Below are 25,463 nucleotides of genomic sequence, written 5' to 3'. Positions count from 1 at the left end.
TGATTCTCTTACTCAGTCAAATACATAATTCAGTACAAATGCAGAGCATTTTAAATCCTGATAAGACATTTTAAAAAATTTGTATCTGATGAGTCTTGCCTGAAATTGTGTTTAGAAATAAGTTGCTCAGGCTTGTAAGGTGGCGCTATACAGTTTCGCATTTTGCATAGGGTTAGGAATTTAAAGAAAAAGAATGTCCCCGGCTTTCTTCACTGGTTATACTGGCTATTCAAAAAAGACCTTGTATATCTTAGGTATAATGCAAAGAACCTTTAATTCCCTTTATTTTGGTGTATGATTGATGGGTGTACTATGGGTTATAGAGTATACAGCTTGGCCTTACTTCAAATGTGCACCTTTCAAAAAAGTGCTAGCTCTACTTGGTCATTTTCACTTCCTGAACTTCAGAGGTCAATTGTATAAAAAAGAGCCGATAACTTTTTTTACATTTTATATATTTGGTAATTCATTCATTGCACTTTCAGAAGCTGGTATTGTCTAGTCTGGCAAAATTCATTTTCCCTATTTTAATAGCTGCTATGTATAGTGTACTTTAGACTAATTCAGACTGATTTTTTAACACAAGGGAGCAGTCATTTTAGTTAGCAGTGTGCTTAAATCATGTAAAATTTCCAAAAGTACAATATCCAAAAGAAATATCATCCACATTACATTAATGTAGCATAGAGGTATGCAAACGTTCTCTCCAATGTGCATGTTTTAAATGCGAACTACTTCACCTTACATACGTCACTCTCTCAAAAGTACATATTATCTGGTGAGCGCCACCTAATCCAAACCAGAAGCTGCACTACCAACATGGCATACATAATGTCTGTACTTAGTCACAGGTACTCGATGCAAGCTTGATGTTGAGGGGGAAAAAAAAAACAATAATCTAAAGGAAAAAATCATACAGAATGACAAAAATACCTTAGATTACCCCCATGACCCATTCTGACATTGGACCCTCTCTATCATAATATATATTATGATAGAGAGGGTGCTATTATATCAAAAGGGGAAAAAACCAATAATCTAAAGGAAAAAATCATACACTCAGTGACAAAAATACCTTAGATTACCCCAATGACCCGTTCTGACATAGGACCCTCTCTATCATGATATATATTATGATAGAGAGGGTGCTATATCAAAAGGGGAAAAAAACAATAAAGGAAAAAATCATACAGAGTGGCAAAAATACCTTAGATTACCCCCATGACCCGTTCTGACATAGGACCCTGTGTACTTAGTGACATTATTCTTAAGGCTCGAAAATATGTTACACTGCAAAGGTATGTCAACTTCTGGACCAAAATAGGAACACCATATCACAAAATTTCATAAATTTTCAATCACAACATATACAATTTTAATAGGTCTGATCACCAGCTTAAGTGGTATAAACTTCTGGACAGCTCCTTTGGGTATTGTTGATGGCAACGTATGGACACAAATAAACCCCTTTGGCATCTTGACTTTTAATTTACTACTATGTTTTCAGATACAAGAACACGCGAAACTGAAACAGTGAATAGTAACACAGTTCCATTCTTTGACTGCCCTGGATTATGTTTTTTGTGTGGAGTAAATCAAAAGAAAAATGAATCCATAATGTACAATTGTGGATGATTTATCCCAGATTACTTTACATAGGAAAAATGGTTGTAGGACAGAAAGACAGACAAAAAGTCAAAATGTCACAGACAAAAAGTAACAGGACAAAAAGTCACAATTTGAATTTTCCCTATTATGAGTTACATATAGAACAAAAATTAAAAGGACATAATGCCACACTTTGAATTTTGTAATGTTCTAGGTTTTTACATGAATGACACAACTAAGCTGCACCTTCCTCACTGAGATACTAACATAACAAAATATCAGTCGCATGATTTTTAACAAATATTTTCAAAATATTTTATAGCAGTTTGTAACAAAATAAGAGTATATACACAGTACTAACATCACTGTAAAACCAAGTGCTGCACTGATGTTATGAAATTTTTAAATCATCTGGATTCCAATCATATATCATAATACATGAAAACTGCTGATATCACAGTTTCTTGCATGAGGCATGAAGATGTGGATGGACTTAAATGGAAGGTGGCCAATTATACAAACCATTTGCAACTTACAATTCATGCATGTACACTATTTTGAAGAAGAAAAAAATCAACATGCATATATTGTTGTTTTCTGAATGAAATGGTGTGTTATGAGAGTCAATAAATAACAGAATTTAATAACTTATTTTCTTGTTGTTATTTTTTAGTGCATTAATTTGACTTTTATTGACACTTTTAACGAAGTTGTCATAGAAATATTGTCAACAAGAATCCTTCATAATAGGATGTCATCCACTTTGGAATGATTTCTTAGGCAACAACCTATGTTTTATGTTTATTTGAGGCCATGGGATGTAAAGCCATTTAGCACAAAAAAGTTTCATTTCATTAACATACTTTTTAAAAAATTAATCAAAGATTGAATCCAAAATGTTACCTGTATATACTTATCAAAGCTATCTTTCCTGTCTAAAAATAGGCCTCAAATAAAACTCAATGATATCAATGTTTAATGCTTGCTTTATACGTTGCCCTTAAGGCTTCAGTTACGAATTAATTACTGTTTTCTGAGAAGCCATCAGTTTCGTGATCATTAATAGTAAAAATTAAAAATAATAGAATGTTATGATTTTAATACATTTTGTGTGCGTATGTGATTTGGATGTTTAATGTAGCTTTAACAATTTTTCAGTCATATTGCTACGATGTCTGCAGTGTGGCAGTTTATAGTGATGTCTAGCACTGGGGCATCATGCTGCAGACATGTAGCATGATGTCCCACCCAGTAACATTATCCTGACACCAGGCCGACCAGTCCTAACACTAACCTCTTAATGCTGAGTGCCTAGGCAGGTAGCTGTTAGTACTATTTTTATAAGTCTTTGGTATGACTCGGCTTGGATCAAACCCGCAATCTCCCGCATCAGAGGCGGATGCTCTAACCACTAGACCACCAGAGTGGTCTACATTTTTTGGTAACTAAATTTTGAAAACTCAAAGTTTGGCTTACCTTATATACTCGCGTATAAACCCATTTGCATATAAGCTGACCCCCTCCAAATTGAATAGGTATAAACACTAAAGGGTGCATGATCCACATAAATTCTGCACAATCAAGATTGTGCTAATATTATTGTGAGTTAATCACAGTTGGCCTAATATATGACAGCTGTATATAAAATACCACAAAAGAAAGCAAGGAGACTTTCCACCACAAATTATTAAAATAAAAAAAAACTGTTGGGTTTCATTCTTGCAAAAGAAGTCCAAAACTGTATGGAATTTAAGCTCAACCAAATTATATCAAATATGGAATGCTCTCAAATACTGTGCAGCTGGAAAAACATCTGGCAAAATGATCTATGGCCTACAATTGATAGTATTCTGTCAGCAAAAACATATGGTGTTGACAGAAAATCTACAGTGCATGACTGATACCATTTGGTCAATAAATATATCCAGTATAAAAAAGCCATCGTCAGCCTAAAATTGATAGTATTCAGTCTTAGATTTGATAATCTGGAAGAAAAAATCTAATCGCTGGATACAACAATATAAAAAATGGAATTGAATCTTTTCGCCATTATATAAGCTCCTAATGGTTGCAATGCTTTTAGAGATAGCTGGACACTTGACCATAAAAATCATACAGCATATTATGCATTAACAATGGTCAACATATGGTTGACAAAAGACTTGCTAGGCGTAGTCCAGGATGAAATCTAGGAAAACTGGATTTGGGATAAACTAATTACTGTTTTTGAACCCTATATGGACTTGACAAGCAAAGCTTCCATGTGAATGCACATGTAAAATATTCCATTGAAAACAGTAATCAAGAACTAGAAGGGGGGTTCATGGGTTGGGAGACGTGATAGGTAAGTGTGGTCTCAGACACCTGATACGATAGTACTCTTACAGAAAAAGTTTCATGTCAGTATACAGATTCAGGATAATTATCTTGGTCAAGTACATTTTCACCTATGTCAGAAAGTTACAAAAGAAATGCGATATAATCCCATTAATTAGGCCCTGCTGAACCTATATTTTCTTCCTGTTGATCACTTTTTTGCAAATCATTTTTGGTTAACTTCCAGATATTGAATAACCTGAACTTCTAAAAAGAACACTTGATTTTGCCTCAATATAGGAGAGAATATATATATATATAAAAGGATCGAGTTTCTCTCAAAGCAAACCAAATGGTTTCTGATTTGGTGTTTTTTTTTAATAAAAAAATTCAATCGAGTTTCTCTCAAAGCAAACCAAATGGTTTCTGATTTGGTGTTTTTTTAATAAAAAAATTAAATCATGATATATCAAGGCTTACTTTACCAGTGACATTTTTTTTAATACAGAAAGTCAAATTTCAATATGCCATATTAGCACATATCAAATACTGAATGCTAAAAGCAAAAATGCTAATCCAAAGCAGGATGTTTTTCAGGTCTATGACACTTTTAAAATCAAACGTTTCCAGGTCTTTTTCAGGGTTTTTTTCTGGGTGAAATTGATTTCATTTAAGAATTACTTATGACCATTACTAAATGGAATAAAATAAAGTATTTTGGTTTAGAAAATGTGCATTTTTAAAATCAGATGCTGTTTCTCCTGTAACATCTGAATCAGACATATGACAATGTACTTACTGGCATCACTAAAAATAAGTATAACTACTGAAATTCAAATAAATTTGTATATAATATTTTTTAATTTACATAATTAAAATCTTTATTTACTCTGCTAAGATGCCAATGTGGGTATGAAGAAGGTCCAAAGGCAGTTGTTGTTTAAAATTTGGACAAAAAGCCCTTAAAAGTGATAATCTTGCGATAAAAAATGGAATGATTTGTATGGGTTCTTTTAAATTTCCACTTATTAGTTTGGTTGGCACAAAAACATCTGCTTTCAGTGTAAATTGATTATGGACAGTATCTGTAATACAGTTATTGAAAATTGACCCAGTAATGATTAGATTTCTAAATATAGGAATGCATCTGCTCTATTAACTGGGGACCACCTGGCAGCCAAAGAATTCATATTCTAAAATAGACCAATCAAATGGTAATAAATCTTGCTGGCCAAAACTTATACCTCTTTCCATTCAGCATGGCATTGCTATAAAGTGCATTTCATCATAATTAAAATCTAAGCTGGGCTCCAATATTTGGGAAAAATTACTTCTCTCTTTCCAGAATAGGTTGAAGTTGATGAAAATAGAGTTTATATGTCTTTGAAAGTACTGTTTTTCCATATCTGCATGTCAGATGAATAAAAAGCTAATGAAATACTATTAGACGTTTCTATAAATAAACCACTTTCTTACAGTGCTTCACTACACTTATTGTATAACATAAAATGTTAACCTCAAAAATAGTCCATAGTCAAAACAATGCCATACCAGAAGGCAAATGTTTATACATCTATATCATGAAATATTGGATACAATAAATATTTTTTTGTAGTGGATCGAGTCCAAATTCGCTTCAGAGTTTTAAAAGTGAATTTTCAGTAGCAATTCCATAAAATGTAATTCAGTGAAATTTGTCATCATCAAATTAACACCAAAAGACTTCTTTTATATTTCCACCTTCCTCTTTGAAGGGAAAATTTACAAAAAGGTGATGTATTACTATATCTTTTAATGCATTGTACTTAAACACAAGAGAGTGGGGTTTTGAAATCAATACAGGGCATTGTGAACATAGTTTTGGGGCCTGTTTAGGTGCAACGAGAGACTCTTAAAATGACTATTTTGCCTGAATCACCCCTTAGCATGGACTCTGTAAGAATTCAGATTCTCCAACATACGTGCATTGCTGAACAGTTGACAAGTGATATTGTAGCTCTTCCAATTTCATATCAAGAAATGTTACGTTCTTTAATTATAACTACTGTTTTCAACTGGCCGTTTTGATAGCTGTTGATACCTATTGACAATGATTGACACGTGCATTTTGTAAACCAAATTACTTTACTATATATTCTGCAAGCCCTGTGCTCTAGTGTGAAATGCTAAATTACTTTTTAACTATTTTACTTCTAATGAAGTTAATAATGCTTTTTATGACATTCTGTTTCATGCATTTTCCATGGTCAGTGGAATATATTCTAGTTTTGTTGACATGTGTCTGCTTTGTAAATATGCTAAAAGATTCCCATCCTTTACAATGGAACAGAACTTTGATTTTAATGTGAAACAGTGCCATAAGATTATATGATGCCTTTATTCCAGTCACTTGCACCTGTAAGTATCAAGCAAAATTATTTTAAGGCAACCTAAATTTATATCATGTTAAGTAAATAAACAGATACATTTGCTTCATATTAAATACTTATTATAAAAAAAGCATTTTTTCTGCTAAGAACACAAACAACATCATTTAACTTTTGCTACCACTGTTTTTTAAGAAGGCAGCTTCTCTACAAAATAAGAACAAAATTATATAACTAATTTTGGTTCACTCTATACACAAACCCTTATTATTTTCTTAATCTTCTATAGAGATATCTGAGAACAAATTGCAACAATAATTACAAATGATGAGGGATAGGAGATTAGAAACCATAAGACTGTCAGAACTTCCCCAAAATATTAAAAAAAGTCACCAAAATACTTGCTTCATTAAAGAAAAACAAATCCCTATTTTAGGGATGGGGTTCCCAAAGTCGAATCATCCCTAAAATATTAGCAAGGTCTGAGGTTACTAGGGATGAAAATACTTAACACCGTGTTCCCAGAGCCAATTACCAAGCAATAAGCAAAGATTTATTGTAATACGTTTTTGTTAACTATATATATATATATATATATATATATATATATATATATATATATAAAAAGGTGAATTGAGGAACAACCAATATTTCCTAGTAAAATATGTTTCTGTGAGAATACTTACCCATCCAAAATACCTTAGGAGAACTACTACTACCTCGCAAATCCAGCCCTCCCAGATACTACTGCAATTACCATGTAGTTTGGGAAACCATAAATTAACTTTTTAAGTAATTTCTTTGTGCACTGTATGTTCTGGGACACATCTTTTTTTCAAGTCATAAGTTGTGGGACACCTTTTAAATCATTCCAAACTTACGTGTTGGAAAATACACTCCAACTGAAATTTTATTTAAACAAAATATAAAACTGTACTTGAGATAAAACTCTTCTTTCAGTGCATGACTATTCTGAAGCTTTTTAATGCTGTGAGCAACATATCTGATAAAGCAGAAACTGCAAGGACTGTCAGATTTTCTTTTTTTAAATCTGCACCAATCATGCTAATTCTCACACTTTTAACCCACATCTAATGGACAGTCTGTCCAGGAATGAGATCAAAGTACACTGGAATTTCATCAATGTTAAAGATATCAGCGAAATCATCTTCTCTTCTGGCCTTCATGAATTCATCAAATGATTTTATTGTCTCCAAATCTTCTAGGTGACACCGGGTCATCAATGTCTGTGCATGAAGCACTACATTGTGTCAGTAGTAGTAATAACTGGGGTTTCTCAGCCAAAACCCTATTTTGTATTAGACAGCATGATTTTTACTCCACCAGACACCCCCATGTTAGTCTAAACAAAATATGAAAACAACTTTGTTGAGGCAACAGTGTCAATTTCATTATTAATTACCCAACTCGAGGGACCTGTCATTGAATCATCATTGTCGTCAGACAAAATAGGGTTGTCTGAGAAACACCCACTTATCACTACAACTGCAGTTTTTATTATAATTTTTTTACCCAAAACTTTACTATACCTAACATTGACACAAAATTTACTGTAATAACGAATCTACAAAATCCACCTTGCTAAAGTCAACATCAGACATTTTGTATCCTAACACAAATGTTTTGATCCTATCAGAGCAGGTCACACATCTTACTGCTAAATGAATGCGCTATTAATAACTCGCTGGAATTTACAGGTGATTGTAAAAAAAATCAATAACTGTACATTTCACAACACACACTCTAAAACAATCAGTACCTGTTGCACTAAATATGACAGATGCTTTTATAATGGTGGTAACCTGCGATGCATTTAAAAAAGACGAAATATACTTAAATGGGCAATTGAAAACTTGTATATATAAAAAATAATCGAGGTGCAACTTGCCTAGCTCCAAACCTCAAAAGGGGCATTCATTTTAAAGCACCAGGGGTTCACTTAGGGGGGTGTGCTTGATTACAAATTTACAAAACTAAAATTTAGCCTAGACAGCCCCCTGAATCTCTAAAATTTCGTTCCATACCTAGCAATTCACCGGGGGGTGGGGGGTGTTCATACACATTGTAAAAATAAAAATATTAATAAAACATTTACCCAAGATTTAAGAGATATCCAATGTCATTCAACCTGGCTGCAGGTACTTCCTTTTGCTATTTGTTTTACAGTATGATGGCTTTGTATAAATTTAAATCATTCACAATGGATTTTTATTATATTTTTTTTACACAGCCACTTGTCAAGATATTTTTTAAGTCTCAGCTTTTACCAGAAAGTAAGACTCATCGCCATGACAGAACAAGTACAAATTATTCTTACTGGTGATAAGGGAACCAGGTTCTAGCAGCTTGATAAAATTTCCATGTGAGACTATTGATTGATCGACATAAAACTTGTTAAGTTCGTCATCAACTGTGATGTTTGTGTATTTATTTTGAGATATTGGATTGTAAAGATTATCAACAGATTCAGAAAATGAGTCTGTAACCCAAGCAAGCTTACTAAAATAATCTGAATCCTCCTTGCAAACAGGAGACAATTTTATCTTATTTCTGCTGTGCTGTACTTTTCATTGTCAAGCATAATCGTCATGATCAGAAAAGAATTCTTTTCATCTTTAATGTGGTATCTTCCACTGTAATATTTTCCATATTTCATATTTCACACAAAATTTACTGAGTATCGTTTTCATGTTTCACAGTTCTGCTCAGTGTTATATCAACAAGCCAATCATCTTTGATAATGCAGTTCCTGTACTAGATCTAGCATATTAAACTTCTCACCATGCAGATAAGCTTGAAGCTGATTAAGAATTTTATTATAAGTCGCTATTGCTAGTTTACAAGACGTATTTTTATTCTCATATTCTTTTCATTTATTGCTGATAGAGCTACACCTACCCCTGACACTGGAAGGAGTAATGGAATTCCTAATCCTCCTGATGACGCGATTCCAGTTGTTGTTAGTAACATTGAAATGTAATTCAGCACGCTTACTATTTTATTGTAATATTTTTCGTAGCTTGTCTGACACAATCAAATTTTTTTGGGTAATATTTATAGTACTTGATGAACTCATCCCTGTCGTTGTCCAACAGACCTGATGAGATATGATTTAAGTCGATTATTTCTTTTCTCGTCATTATGAAACTGTTTCATTAATTATTTCAAATGATGTAGTAAAAGTATTTTCAGCAGAAGCCTTATCGATCAGAGCACTAAATTTGTTATTGACAGGTTTGGCAAGAAACTCTCTGTACTTACACACTTCATGTGAGATATCATTATATCTGTTAAGACTTTTCAATCTGAAAATGAAAATAGGGCATCAAAATTTGATGGTATTTCTGTGATATCAATAAATATTGTTTCATCAATATAACTAACAACATAACATGACTGTCCCAGCTTAAAATTTTTAATGTGAATTGCATACGCTGTTGCAAAACTCGAAAGACCACGAATATCAGCTTGCTCTATATTTATGTCATTGACGGGCAGGTTTAGGTATTTAGCAATCACCTCTTTGATATTTCTGTATTTTGCTTATGCCATTAATTTTCCAGCTTCTTTTTATAGTTTTCCAACGCAATTTTTTAGAGCTATTATATATTTTCATAATCTTCACCAGTACTAGGCTTTACAGTCAAAATATCATCAACGTCCTGACAAAATTCGACATCATCATATAACTCAATCCTGGTCTCAGTATCTGATACTGCATTAGTGCAAAATTAATGTGATATACGTTATACTTTTCTTTATCGCTGGTGAGAGTCTATTAGAAATAGATGTGATGTTGTTAGCAGGTTAGTATCAACACTATTATCTACTATTTCCAGCAGCGCCCATGCCTAGCACATGAAATACTCAACATTTAGCAAATGTATCTTTGAGCTTACAGAATTTTTAAAGGCTTGTGTTTCCTTGTTTCAGCTAGCTTGTCATGAATCTTTTTCAGTCGCTCTTGCTCTGGTTTCTTATCACCATGAAATTTAGTTTCTACAATGTTAGATCTGTCGATTGTCAAAACATTATCTTTATTTAGCTCAATCAGTGTATTTATAAAAAAAAACTTTTCAACCTTTAATTGCCACTCCTTGCGCTCACTTACAGGACAGCATTTGTTAATTATATCAAAGTCTCTGATCGTGTATCTCAGTTAAGGGCCTCTTGTTCCTGAAACTCTAGCAAAAGTTGTCACTATTCTCATTTAAACCTGATGAACTTAAAGTTAATTTTTCAGTTGAGCAATTATATTTACCTCTCTTGCTTCCTCCACACTTTCTGGGTCTAGTGAATCAAAAAACATCAGCTATTTTGATTTCCATTTTAGGGTTTAGTATAAAATGATAAACTTTTTTTGCGACTCTGATAAGGACCCTCAGCTCCGAAAACATGAATCCAGAAATACAGGTGCAGGATAAAGTGTAGTGAAGCACTAACATAAACATTCAATACTGCTTGCAGATTAGTAAATCTAAAATTATCATTCAATCTTTCTGATTGCCAGTAATAAATTCTTCAGACATTAGCATTTATTTGACTTCGTAGTTGATATTTCCATATTGCTACAGCCTATGGACACTGTATTTTGATCCAAAATTTTTCCGCTTGTGATCCACTCTAACCTGTCAGACAGAGGGCTGTTAAACGCAAACACATAACTTGGATTATTCTCTGAATAATAACTTGATGCATATGCAACAAAACCCCAACAATTATTAACAGCATCAGCAAGATGTAGAATATGACCGACACTATTTTTAACTTCTTTTATCATGCCACTAGCTGCAGCAATTGAGTCTACATACTGTTTATTTGCAAGATCAAATGCAGAAACAGGCACATACATGGAAGTTATCAGCTATATTGATGGCACCTGTAATTGTGCCTCTGGATTTTTTAAGATAATTAGCATCCGCAGCAGAAATACTTGCTGATGCTAAATTTATTTCAGAGTCAACATAAATATTATTTGTAAGATCTGATGCAGCAAATTGCTTTATAAGACGATGTAATTTTCCTAGCGCCCATATCCAATGTATCTGTTATCATATCACCGGAGTTTATCACAAAGTTATCTTTGACAAACTTGACATTTGTTACAGAATCATTAATGGTCAACTTTGTAATTCATTGAGTTGAGTATTAAATATTAATTTCCCACCCATATCTATATTTCCAGCTATTGTCCCACCAGTTATTGTTATTATCAACTGCGCTAAGCTGTGCAAAACTTAACGCTTGTGAGTTATTTACGTTAGTAGGGGGGTATTCAGTTTGCAGATTTACTATTTTTCATCCCTCAAGTTGATATTTCCAGTTATCATCTTTCCACCTGTCAGTGATAAGTTACTATTGCTGACCATGCTAAGTTGGGCAAAGCTTATGGCTTGTGAGTTATCTGCATTGATTGGTGGATATGTTATCTAAAGGTCTAGGACTCACTGAACCGACACACTTAAGTTACCTGCAAATGTATCTCCAGATTTTTTAAATGTATTTTGTTAAGTCTGCGCCAGCCACGGTGGTTGCAGTTGCTGTTTTATCTTCTGTTAAGCTGTCAATTATTGTACCAAATTTTGTGCATTTTGTGTAATAGCTCATTCTTATTCTTACTGCGTGATAAAATTTTGTGATACCTGGTATAGAATCAGCATAATCAACTCTGACAGAGCAATTAATAAAACACCAGCATAACCATGACCTACCGGACTACCATTATCTGGATGTAGGACAAACTGGATCAGGTAAAACTAATCTTCTTATGAATCTGTTACTTAACAACCTCTTCAACTATGATCTAATTTATATCTGTATGATCAATCCACAGCATGATAAATATGAGCTGATTAGCAAATAGAATGAAAAATTAAAAAAATGGACTTGGCGCTGGTGATATTTTTATCATAAAACAGCCTGAAGATTTCATTCCTGTTGCTGAGCTAGACTCTGACGAGCATAAAATTGTTGTGTTTGATGAAATTCCGCTAAGCAATGACAAGATGGATAAGACAAAATTTTATTTTTCACTATCTCGCGACAGAAAATGTAAAGCAGTCTATCTGGCACAAGGATTTTATAAAGTGGATCGATTTATTAGGTGAAATACAGGTTGTTTCATACTATTCACGGGACTTGACAATGTTGAAGTACAAAATATAGCCCAAGAACAGTGCAGAGGGTGTATTAAAAGATAGATTTGCTGAGCTTTATCATAACGCTACTGGCAATGGCAGACAACTTTTTCTTGTTTGATAAAATAGCACGAGAGATCAAAATCGTATGTTCAGATATGGAATAGAAATTTTTTTTCAAAATGGTAAACATCTAAAAATTAGTCTAACGGCCACAATCTGAAATTAGTCTAACAAAAATAAATAGAACAAAATATGGACGCAAAATGAATAGAAGTTCTAAAGAAATTTGTTGCAACAAGGGCCGCGTTCAAGAAAAAAATTGCAGAAGAAACTGCTAGACTATTTAGACCAGTAACTGAAACTGTACTTGGCAAACAGCCAGATATTTCTGTGGTATCACTTGAAGATATTGAAAAGCAGAAAGAAAAAGGACTACTTGGTCAAGTTAAAGATGGACAGAAGAAAGTTGCACAACAATTTGTTGAGCAAATAGGTAAACAAGCCGAAACCAAGAAAAAAATGATCCAGAAAATTGACAAGCAGAGAATATCAGATGAAGCTGACAATTTGTTGTTGTTGTTGTAGGGTTTAACGCCACTTTTCAGCACAAGATAGGCCATACATGGCGGCCAGTATTAATGGTGGAGGAAGAACCCGGAAAAACCCGAAATGAACCACCGACCCACGAGAAGCTACTGGCAAGCTTTCTCACATAACCACATTAGCCGAATCCGAGACTCGAACCGACGCGGACAGAGGTGAGATGGCAGTGATCCGTAACGGAGAGCGCTTTAGACCACTCGGCCACTCAGGGCCCCTGAAGCTGACAAAGGAACCTAAAGAAATATGTAAATTGCTGCTTGACAAACAGCGAAGTTGCAAACATTTTAGATGGCAGGTGATTCATATTAAAAGACAATCTTATGTCCTGTTCGTTTTGATGTGGCAGATTTAGTGATACCATCAGCGACATATTTTATTGATTTTGGACAAATATTAAAATATTTTGATGCTGCATAGATTGATAAAAAGGATATTGCTTCACTTGTAACAGTTAGTTGTTATAACAGATATAGCAGTTTTAAAGTTGCTACCATCAAATGCTTTACCTCACCTAGTCCAAGTTCTCATAAACAGTTATCAGTTAAAATGCCATTGATGTGGTCGATAACTAGGCCACTAGAAATAAAAACATGAAACACTTCGTAGATAAATCTGTGATATTTGTAACAAACTTGATTATTATTAGTTCCACAGATCATCAAGTTCAAGTAACCAACATTATTCATACTTCCAAACACTTTTCTTTCAATATATCTTATCATACCTCTGTCATTGGCCTCATACAGATCATAAACAGGATGTAATTGAAACTTGTCCTGCAATGATAAGTTGGCAATGTTATTGTCTGTTACACCCCCATTTACCTGATAGACTCACATCCCTTTTGGAATATCATCACAAAACAGCATATAAATCAAGTCCTTGATAAACATCTCTGTATATTTAGCATCATTCTCCGATTTCACTTTTATCCTATAACCAGCCAGAGTCCTAATCCCAAACAAAGCTTTAGTTTTAAGATTAATCACCACTCCAAGCATATTTCCAGCATAGCATTTGTAATTCTGATGAATATCTCCTGGTTTAAGTCCATAATTCTGTTAATCTAGTAATAGTAGCAGTACATTTTCATATCGTACTATAAGCGAAATATAAAACTGTAGATATAGCAATGCTGAAACTTGCCGATATCGCGAAGAAAAGTTTATTCCCGACAAAAGGATATCAACTTAAAAAACTGCAACTGCATTTGCTGGGTTCAGTAACAGCTGGAGATTTGATAATAAACGTTTGCTAGTAAATTTCTTTCACACAATTTTTTATCATCTGCTTCTGCCAACAATTAATCTGAGCATGCCATGCACAATGGTCTAAAGATTATAGATCAGTTTCAAGCTCAGCTTTCTAAGCTAAATATATCTCTGGGAACCCAGCAACAAGCCAAGGATAGGCTCATCGATTAGACACCTACATCTAAGCAGCTTGCTGCTCAGCAACGAAAGGAATTATCTAATCCTTATAACACATCAAAATCTTGTCATATTTTAACTGGAACAGATTAAATGTCATTGTTAGATAATATATTTGAGAAGATATGGAAGAAAATCGATGAATACACAGCATCAGGATCGGGCTGGAGATTTAATGAAATAACAGAAATACTATTTTACACTATGAAATATAATCCATGGTGAGGTAGCCCGTATGTCGAGCTGTCGACTAAAATAAAAAACTCAAAATGTTGTATTAATGTCAGAAACAGTGACAATAGCAAATGTTTTTGATGGGTTGTATTACCAGCAGTATTTACAACACATCATCCTTATTGGGTATCAAATTATATTAGTCATGTTAACAATCTAAACTTTAGAGGGATGGTCTTTCCTGTTTCTGAATATTAAATTACAAAATTTGATAAGCAAAACTCCTGTTATCAGGAGGTATTAATGTATTTGGTGTTGATGATGAACAAAATATATATCCCAGACATATCAGCAATCGAGCATCACAAATGACAGTAAATTTATTGTTTTATAAAATCATTATGCATGGATAAAAAATATTAACAGGCTATTCGGAGGGCAATATAACAAGCATAAGGAAAAGAAATATTCAAATGCTTGCATGGCTGTAAGTCGCAACAGGTACCTGATCGACATCTCAAGTATTGCTCTAATGTACAGCGGATATCTATGCCTGGCGAAAATGAAAAAATATTACAATTTACAAATTACAGACATAAGAGGCATAGTTAGAATCTATTTTACTTTCAGTGCTAGGAACAGAAAATAACCCTGATAAATCTTTGACAAGAAAAATGCAAGTGCATATTCCTTGTGGAGTAGCGTATAAAGTTGTCTGTGCTGCTGATAAAAGTTATCAAAATCAATAAAGATTTATCATGGGGCAAATCCTGTTTGGCTTCTGAAGAACCTTATTGATGAAGTTGATTTTATTCTGATGTTACTCATTAAGAAGAAGAGAAAAAAAACCGCAAAAATGCAAACAGTAAAACAAGAAAACTGAATATAATACAGTAGAAATATGTCATATTTGTGAATGTAAGCTTGGATCAAACTGTATAAAAGATCACTGTCATATAACTGGAAAGTAATGTGGTCCAGCACATGAGAAATGTAATTAAAAATAAATTGCACCGGATTTCATTGCTGTTGTCTTTCACAATTTCAGAGCACATGATTCTCATGTCATCGTTGAAGCATTCGGTAGTAAGGATATAATAAACTGCCTAAAAAGTTACAACAATGATAAAATAAAGTACATCCCAAAAAACACAGAAAAGTTCATGTCTATAACACTTGGCAAGATAAGATTTATTGATAGTCTGCAGTTTTTGGCTGCATTGCTAGACAAGCTAGTAAATGGCTGAAGTAAGTTTAATAATTTGACTGAACATTTCAGTGATAAATCAAGTTCATTGACATGAAAAGATATCTTTCCCTATGAATATCTTGATGAGTGGAGCAGATCTGATGAAACGTGTCTACCTGACAAAGATAAGTTTTATTCTCAGTTAAATCTTGAGTGTCAGTGATGATAATTATGCTTATGCTAAATCAATATGGGACACGTTTGGCTGTGAAAACTTGAGAGATTATCATGACTTATATCTTATCATAGATGTACTGTTGCTCGCAGATATATTTGAAAATTTCAGAGATGTCAGCACTGATAACCATGGACTCTACCCAACTTAGTATTATTCGGCACCCGGATTAAGCTGGGGCGCATTACTGAAACATAGCAAAATAAAACTAGAACTGTCAACTTTATAAAACGTAAGATCCAAAGCAGAATAGGCGTCATAACAAAGAATATGCTAAGGCTAATAATTAATATCTACCTGACTATAATAACATGGCACCATCAAGTTTTATAATCATCACTATAACAATAACCTGTATGGCTATGCCATGTCAGAATCTCTGCAATATGGTGGTTTCAGATGGCTTAGTGAAAAACAGTTTTTCAAAGAAACTAATAAAATAGTAACAGCGGGATGCGAGAATCCTGATGTTAATTATTTTGTTGAAGTTGATCTTGACTATCCTGTTATGATAAGATAAATGATTATCCATTTTGTCCAGAAACAATGCTGATCGATTACAGTTTATTATCTAATGAGCAGAGAAATTATTCACAGGGTAAATCTGTTGTCAAAAAAATGAGTTCCTAATCTCCTTCACAGAGATATGTTTTTGCATTACAAAAATCTTAAGCAAACAGTTGATCATGGACTTGTTCTAAGAAAAGTTCATAGTATGCTGAAATTTAATCACCATCAATGAAGGGCTATGTAGACAAAAAAATGCAGCACGGCAAGCAGCTGCCAAAACAGAATTTTAAAAAAGCCTTTTCAAGCTAATGAACAACAGCATCTTTGACAAGACTATGGAAAATATCAGTATGAAAATATTTAATGAAAATTTAGTAGCCATTCAGTGAATAAAGGCAAACTTGAAGTTAAACAAGCCAGTTTATGTCAGTACTTGAGACATCAAAGATGCTGATGTACCAATTTCATTATGATTTTGTTAAGGTTAAGTGGCCTGATGCAGAGCTGTTATTTACAGATACTGACTCGCTTATGTACAAGATAAAATCTAATGATATATATGAAAAGTTTTATGATAATCGAGAATTATTTGATCTCAGATTATCGAAAAAACAGTGGCTTTCACTGTGATGATTATAAAAAAGTAATAGGAAAATTTAAGGATGAGACAAATTTGTTTCCTTCTGTAGAGTTCATCAGACTGCGTAGTAAAATGTACTGTCTAAAATTAGCTGACAATAAAGTTAAAATACGAGCCAAAGGTGTCAAAAGAAATGTAGTAAGGTGATAGATTCGATAATTATAAAGCTGCGCATGATGGATTTTCTTGTTGAGATGACGGTAATAAGATCAAATTGTCATAAAATTGAAACTGATGTTATCATAAAATCTGGTCTGTGCAATTTTGATGATGGGATCAATACATTTACGTGAGGATATAAATGTCTAATGTTAACTTTAGCAAGGTGGATTTTTTAGATTGGTTATAACAGTAAATTTTGTGTTAATGTTAGGTATAGTAAAATTTTGTGTGACAAAAATATAATAAAAACTGCAGTTGTAGTGATAAGTGGGTGTTTCTCAGACAACCCTATTTTGTCTGATAATGATGATTATTTAATGACAGATCCCTCGAGTCAGGTCATCAATAATGAAATCGATGCTGTTGCCTCAACAAAGTTGTTTTCGTATTTGTTTAGACTAACACTGTGGGGTCTGGTAGGGTAAGAATCATGCTATCGTCCTAACACAAAATAGGGTTTTGGCTGAGAAACCCCACTTATCACTACTACTGTGTAACTTTAAAAACTGTTCCACTGTTTCAATTTATTTTCAAAATTCTCATTAATATTGGTGACAAGGAACCAAAGTTTGCTTCCCAATGTAGGCGAACTTTGTATATTCAAAACAACAAAAAAGACAATCAGCACACTTCAAAGGATCCAAAGTCAGTTTCCAAGGTTGGCTTACTTTGTAATAAAATAACCTTTGTATTGATATCCTTCTTTATGAAAAAATTGGCTTAAAAGTATCCAATGTTGGCTTCCAAGGTCAGCTGTCATTAAGTTCAAACTATGAATTTACTGCTTGCTGCCAGTTGTGTTTACTCACCACGCGGGCTTCTATTTGATTGGCATCTTTTGTCATAATTGATAAAAACGAGCATTGATGTTTGTGGGTAAATAGAATACACAGCAATAACTTGCTTTAGCAATACTTTTTGCAAATCATGCTATTGAAAAGACTGTCATTTGCACTGAATTTTCAAATAATGATTTTTATTTGCAAGATACTATCAAATAGTTGACCTGGATATAATTCAGTATTGGTTATTGTGCACCTAACACCATGGCAGATATCTGCGAGAAATCGTTTGATTATTTCCTTCTCATTTATGATTTTGTTGGATCCAGTTTTCAGTTGGATAACATATTCAAACCTTTGAGAACAACCAAACATTATTTGTTGTACATGTTCACGTCAATGAACAATGGTCGTGTGGTATCTGACATAAGCGATACATATTATGCTACATATACAGAGTTTGTAGATATATTTTATTCTTTAATACTCGTGATCAAAAATAAGAGGAATAAACGACAACAATACAAGGTTAGTTTCTTTCATCTTATTATCTATTAAGCCATTTTACTGCACCATGCAGTGGAGGGGGTGCAAATTCAACACAAATTTATGTCCTAGATAATAAAAAAATCTGCGTGATTTCTGGGACAAGATTTTCATATATTTTTACTTGTCCCATAATATACAGTAAATACGGTACTTTTTAGCTAAAGGGAGCTAACAGTTGTCTGCTGACCTATGTGGCTGTCAGGCAGATTGATCTCCCCTTACATATAAGACTTGGCAGCAAAGCTTAAGAATACATCAGTTACTACTGGAGCGGAAAGGCATGCTCTCTATGGATGTAACTGCGGGAAGGCCGGGAAGGTGTATGTGTATTATGATTGAGTACATATTCTCAAAGAAACATATTTTACAAGGAAAAATTGTTTTCTTCTTTAAATATGTTACCCAATCATAGGTAAGAGGTGGAGGTAAGTACAACCCCTTACCCTGGAGATACCATCTCCGATCCCCAAAGCTCTGGTAACCTAAGGTATGCGAGACAGCTTCTAGGTAATCTGGCTGGAGGGGACTCAATTTGTAGGGGCATGGCTTCCAATATGGAAAAAAATTTCTCCCTGCAAATCCAGCAGAAGCTGTGAAGCCACATCTTAGGAAGATGTTGATCAACCTGGATGGGTGACCTGGATAAATCTTGCAAATGAAATTGGTACTCTTTATTTTGAAAATGTACATTTGCCCACAACTAAATTCTTGTCACCAGGCACTTGTCTGGCAGAAAAATGGACTTGTCCCTCGAATTGGGCTATTGAATTAGTACAGCCTTGTGTTTTTCTGTATCTGTTTCAATAGGGTTTACCACTGCAACTCTCCCTCTCCCTCTCTCTCTCTGATATACTTACAATTTCTGGTAGTAAGAGTATTGGTTTCCTCAAGTTTTTGTTCTGGATGCACATCCCACACATCCCATATCAATGTCTGATTGAAGGTCTTAGCAATGTAAAGTACTTGTGTTGTCATCCTATCCAATGCCATTCTTATTAGCCCTTGCCTGGAGCAAGAATAAAAAGGGTTAATCAGAATAAGTCAAGGAAGACAACCTATGGTTTGTTGTTGGCAATACTGACTCATTGGGGTAGTATTCCATAATTTTTGGCAGCTCAGTGAGTGCATGTAAAATATTTAACTTCAAGTTAAAAATTAGCAAATTACAGAACTATTTTTCCATGTGTAATCTAATACTGCACACTGTGCCAGTCAATCAGGGTCCATTCTATTTGCTATTGGTTGTGCATTAAATACAAATAAATAAGGTAACAAAGTGGAACTAGTTTTTTAGTCTGATTGCTTGTTTAATGCTAAAATATTTAACTTTTATAAAAAATTATATTGCCTTAAAACAGATAAGGGTCCAAGCATACCAAAATCACTTCAACTGTAAAGCTTGGTATGTGATATTTTACACTACTCTTTGTTGAATATTTATATCCAAACAGATTCAAGCCCACTGATTATGGGAACAAGTATAAAGTCACTAAAAGCACATATAATAACAGCTGAGTAAGTATTTAAAAATTCATCAAATCTGCACAGGTTGAAGAAAGTCTGACTCCTCTCATACACAGAAAGGGTACATTGTCATTTATTATTTCAGTAGGACACAATAACTAAGAATACATCAGACATCTACACCAGAAAGCCTGCACAGAGTTTGTAGTAATTAGTGATGAATATACAGGTCCCCCAGGCTGTGTTATAACAGGGCTCATCATTATAAATGGTGAGTATACAGGTCCCCATGGCTTTGTTTAATAAACACTGAGCTTACAGGACTCCAGGGCATTGTTATAACAGAGCTCATCATAATAAACACTGAGCTTACAGGACTCCAGGGCTTTGTTATAACAGAGCTCATCATGATAAACATTGAGCTTACAGGACTCCAGAGCATTGTTATACCAGAGCTCATCATAATAAACATTGAGCTTACAGGACTCCAGGGCATTGTTATGATAGGGCTCATCATGATAAACATTGAGCTTACAGGACTCCAGGGAATTGTTATAACAGGGCTCATCATGATAAACATTGAGCTTACATGACTCCAGAGCACTGTTATAATAGGGCTCATCATGTTAATAGTAAACATGCTTGGCATTAATAACTTTTCAATGTAATCAATTAAAATGCAATTTTAATTACCTACTATTGGCAGAGTAATTAATTAAATTCAATAATCAATTACCTTTTGATTAATTTAGATCAACTGTATTCTCTTAATTGCATGTATTATTTTGTTTCATATTTTGAAATGATACTTACTCTGCAGGTTAAGTTGCTTTGACATAAACTTATAGTGAAGTAATTTGATTTCTATACAAAATACCCAAGCCCTTCAAACATATCTATGTGATTGTTTATCATTAAACTTAGAAAATTAGAAATCAAATCCTAAATTCAGTGTAAGTTGGCATGAAAATGTAATCATGTAACAATAAAAATTAGAGGGTATTATTTTACTATTATTAATTAAATTGTATAACTCAATAACAACCCCACACATGTAGCCCTTCTACTGGTATTCCCAAAATGCCTGATTACCAAATACTACTAATTATTTAAAATGTAAAATTAGCAATCCATTACAATCATTTATCATTCCGTCATGGTGAGAAGGTAACGATGTGGAACTTTTTCCTAAAGAACTTGCAGAAAATCATTTTCACTTTAATGCCTCTGCTTATGCAGGATGAGAGGGATTTATATTTCTTAGTAGGCCTGTGCTAACACTAAACAGGTCAGTTATCAACGGACACAGAGTAAATTTATTTGTAGGCCTGTGCTAGCGCTAAACAGGTCAGTTATCAATGGACACGGTAAATTTGTTTGTAGGCCTGTGCTAGCGCTAAACAGGTCAGTTATCAATGGACACAGGGTAAATTTGTTTGTAGGCCTGTGCTAGCGCTAAACAGGTCAGTTATCAATGGACACAGGGTAAATTTATTTGTAGGCCTGTGCTAGCGCTAAACAGATCAGTTATCAACCGACACAGAGTAAATTTATTTGAAGCCCTGTGCTAGCACTAAACAAATCAGTTATCAAAAACCACAGGGTAAATTTATTTGTAGGCCTGTGCTAGCACTAAAGAGGTCAGTTATCAATGGACATGGTAAATTTATCTGTAGGCATGTTCTAGCACTAAAAAGATCAGTTATTAATGGACACAGGGTAAATTAATTTATAGGCCTATTTTAGCACTAAACAGATCAGTTATCAGTGGGCATGGTAAATTTATTTGTAGGCCTCTTTTAGCACTAAACAGATCAGTTATCAATGGACACAGAGTAAATTTGTTTGTAGGCCTGTACTAGCACTAAACAGATCAGTTATCAATGGGTACAGTAAATGTATTTGTAGGCCTGTGCTAGCACTAAACAGATCAGTTATCAACAGACACATGGTAAATTTATTTGGAGGCCTGTTTTAGCAATAAACAGATCAGTATCCTCTTACACAGGGTAAATTTATTTGTAGTCAGTGCAAGCACTAAACAGATCAGTATCAATTGTCAGGGAAAATTTATTTGTAGTCAGTGCAAACACTAAACAGATCAGTATCAATTGACAGGGTAAATTTATTTGTAGTCAGTGCAAGCACTAAACAGATCAGTATCAACTGACATGGAGTGATTCTTTCTTGCAGAAGCATCCTTATTTTATCTTCGTTATTTACAGTGGTGTCAGGAATGCATGACTTCATGCTGCATGCACAAGGGAATGAATCACGTACAGACTGAAACACATTTGTCCTAGCCAGGTTTGAGATCAAGTTTTGAACACTGATGTGCAAAAGTACCTGCCTATTTCATCCCAGTTCTGTTCTAACTTGTTTTGGGGAAATTGTCACACAGTGGGACTTAGTGGGAAAGGAAATTTGATAGTAAATTCTGTTTCTATGAGAATACTGAATTACATCAAGAAATCAACCCTTGCTAGGAAGATGACACATTTCCAGATTACCATCTCTTGCTATACTGCTAAGTGACTACCCATATACTGGATGTTATCCAGCTTTACGTTTAAGCAAAACATCAATAAGGAATACAGCATCTCCCTTAATTGGAAGGTGGGTGGATTGAAACTTACAAATATATACAGATATGTTTCACCATGCATTATAACTCTTTGCATTTTTATGATCACCTCATAATTCATGAACTTGCTGAATAATTTCAATCTTCTGCTTGTGCAAATAAAGATTTCAAAATAGGATATAAATATTAAATAAAATAAACATCCATTTTAGATCATTTAATTAAACAATTCCATACCTGACAGACACAACAACAAAGAACTCAAATATTAGGCAATATTACCCAAAACAGTATTTCTGCCTCTTCTGAAAGTCAGTCATCGCTATAGGAGAAAAAGACAATTCCTTAACAAGGTTTGCAAGTCTTTCCAATAACTCTTCCTTCATGCTAAAGGTAGATTCTCCATCAGTTGCAGTAGAACTGGTTTGGCTTTCACATGATTTGGAGACTTTACTCCAAGTTACTGTTCGAGGCATGTTGCTAGAAATTGTGTCAGAACTAACAACCGGTCCATCAATCCATGTGAGATCATCAGGAAGTTCTGACATAACCTGAAACAGTAGAACATTATACAGTTGCCCAAATTTATTGAGGTAAACATGAAGTCCTATGAATCAGTTAATCTCCTATTAAGTAACACAAAATGAAGGTCAGTAGGTTTAGTGGTTCATTTTACTATTTCAAAAAAGTTAGCATTCATCGATCAAAAATTTAAAATGGTTTTATTTTATTTAAAATAATATTAGTTACATGATTTAGAGCAGAAAATTTATAATTATATCAAAATACTAACAATGAAAATATTTTCTGAAAAGAAATGCTTTGAAATCACATTAAAATCAATGACATCAAGAAAATGCAATATTATTAATTATCACAAATCACATGCCATCATGTCAGCTAATGACAACCTACACCTTACAGGAGTATGTGAATTAATATTAATCACATGACGTGTAAGCCAATTAATAAACATGTCTCACAGGAATATGATGAATTAACATCAATTACATGACATGTCAATTACATGACAGGGTTATATGTCACAGGAATATAATGAATGAAAACTAATCACAAGACATGTCAGCAAATGAAAATCTCTCACAGGAATATGAAGAATTATGACTAATCAGATGAATATTGTCAACCAGTAAACTATGCCTTAAAGGCATCATGAAAAAGGTATATCATTGTTAATTGCAATGTATCTTTAATGTTTATTTACATTTTAATCATTGAGTATAATTTCAAACAGAATATCAATATACCTGGCGCATGGAAAGTTTTCTTTTCCATTGCAGCAACTGCTGTATTTTTTACTTTTGTCTGCTATCAATTGATGTGACATAAGAAAAGCTCATGATCAACGTACAGTGTTACAGTCACTTTCCAAAGGAGATATTTTCTACCCAACCAAAATATAAAGATATTTTTCAACCAATATATCAATACTAACGTTTCCTATCTATAGAAATTTGACAGGTTATTTAGTTATCCTCATTTCCAACAAACACTGATTAATCTTTCATGGATTCCATGTTGGCTGTAAATTATTTAATTTATTTTCATTGGTATTAGTGCTCTCATTCTTTAAAATATAATTAAATTTTTATTTAATTTCATGGATTAGGAAATGGGTCCTAATGCTTCTGCAGAATTTTTATTTTATTTTGGGTCTTAAAATCTATGACTTAGGTTTGAAAAACAAAAATTTATAATTATTTAAACAGCGAAGTGTTACTTTGAAATAAATACAACAAGAACAGGCTAACCTAAGGACATAAAGAAAATGAGTTTGGTAATTATATAATTTGGATGGCTTAAACTCAAAAACCAAGTCTCATTTTCAAACAGGCTCAGTTTTTAAGCTTAAATGATCCCAATTTTGCTCATTAATATACCAAGATATATATGCAGCAAATGGTCACGTAACCCTGGAGACAACTGTTACGAACAAATATCATGGAGGTGTTCTGTTGGTGAGTACAGTCAAGATTTTAATGCATTTTGCTGGTTTACAGGACTGCATGCTGTGCAATTTTGCCTCTACAATTTAATACTTCAGATGACCATGTCATTTTGATCCACTTGATTGATGAGACAATGATTTTGCTGACCATTCGAGTATTTAATGCTGTGCCAGCCAAACTGCAGTTTTTGGTGCAATCTTGTCAGTTATAGACAATAGAATCATGAGATTAGAAAATTACATACCAGCATATCAACCATATTCCCATTTTTCTTTTTCACTTTCTTGCTTTTCACCAAAATGTGTGTGATTTTAACAAATGGGGACAGGGTGATCCAAACATTCTCAAAACATACTCCATAATGTAGTACATTTCCCCTATGTCAGATTTTATTATACAACTGAAAAAAAATTGGAAAACTGAGAGTCCAGGAATAGAAACTGGAGGTCCTAGAAGCAGGGATTTTCTTTACATTTCTTGAAAACGCTTACTAAGTACAGCCAATGCTAAGAGGAATTACCTCTGAAATCAGATGAGATAGAATAAATACAATTCATACCAAAGTGGGTTAATGAAACATAAACACCACACCACAGTGATATGAATACAAAACAAAGCCTGATGAACATTTGTACAAATGGAATAGACAGGTTGCATTATATCCCCCTTAATTTTATGGTGGAACACAAAAATGTTAATGCTTTATAATCACTACTGAAA

At 33.7% G+C, this 25,463-nt stretch overlaps 1 protein-coding gene across 1 annotated transcript in view; it reads right to left on the bottom strand.

Moving 5' to 3' along the window:
• The window catches only part of LOC149793090 (MYCBP-associated protein-like), a 112,389-nt gene that overhangs the window by 10,902 nt on the left and 76,024 nt on the right, over positions 1-25,463 (bottom strand). Inside the window, exons 17-18 of the mRNA XM_089968948.1 lie at positions 23,056-23,324; positions 19,583-19,731 (exon numbers count right to left, since the gene is read on the bottom strand). Of these exons, the coding sequence (XP_089825074.1) occupies positions 19,583-19,731; positions 23,056-23,324 (418 nt within the window). The remainder of the gene's footprint in view (positions 1-19,582; positions 19,732-23,055; positions 23,325-25,463) is intronic.

The sequence above is a fragment of the Sinohyriopsis cumingii genome, chromosome 8 (genome assembly GCF_028554795.1).
Source record: "Sinohyriopsis cumingii isolate HCF-2022 chromosome 8, ASM2855479v2, whole genome shotgun sequence".
NCBI lineage: Eukaryota > Metazoa > Mollusca > Bivalvia > Unionida > Unionidae > Sinohyriopsis > Sinohyriopsis cumingii.
This window is presented reverse-complemented; position numbering and strand designations above follow the sequence as displayed.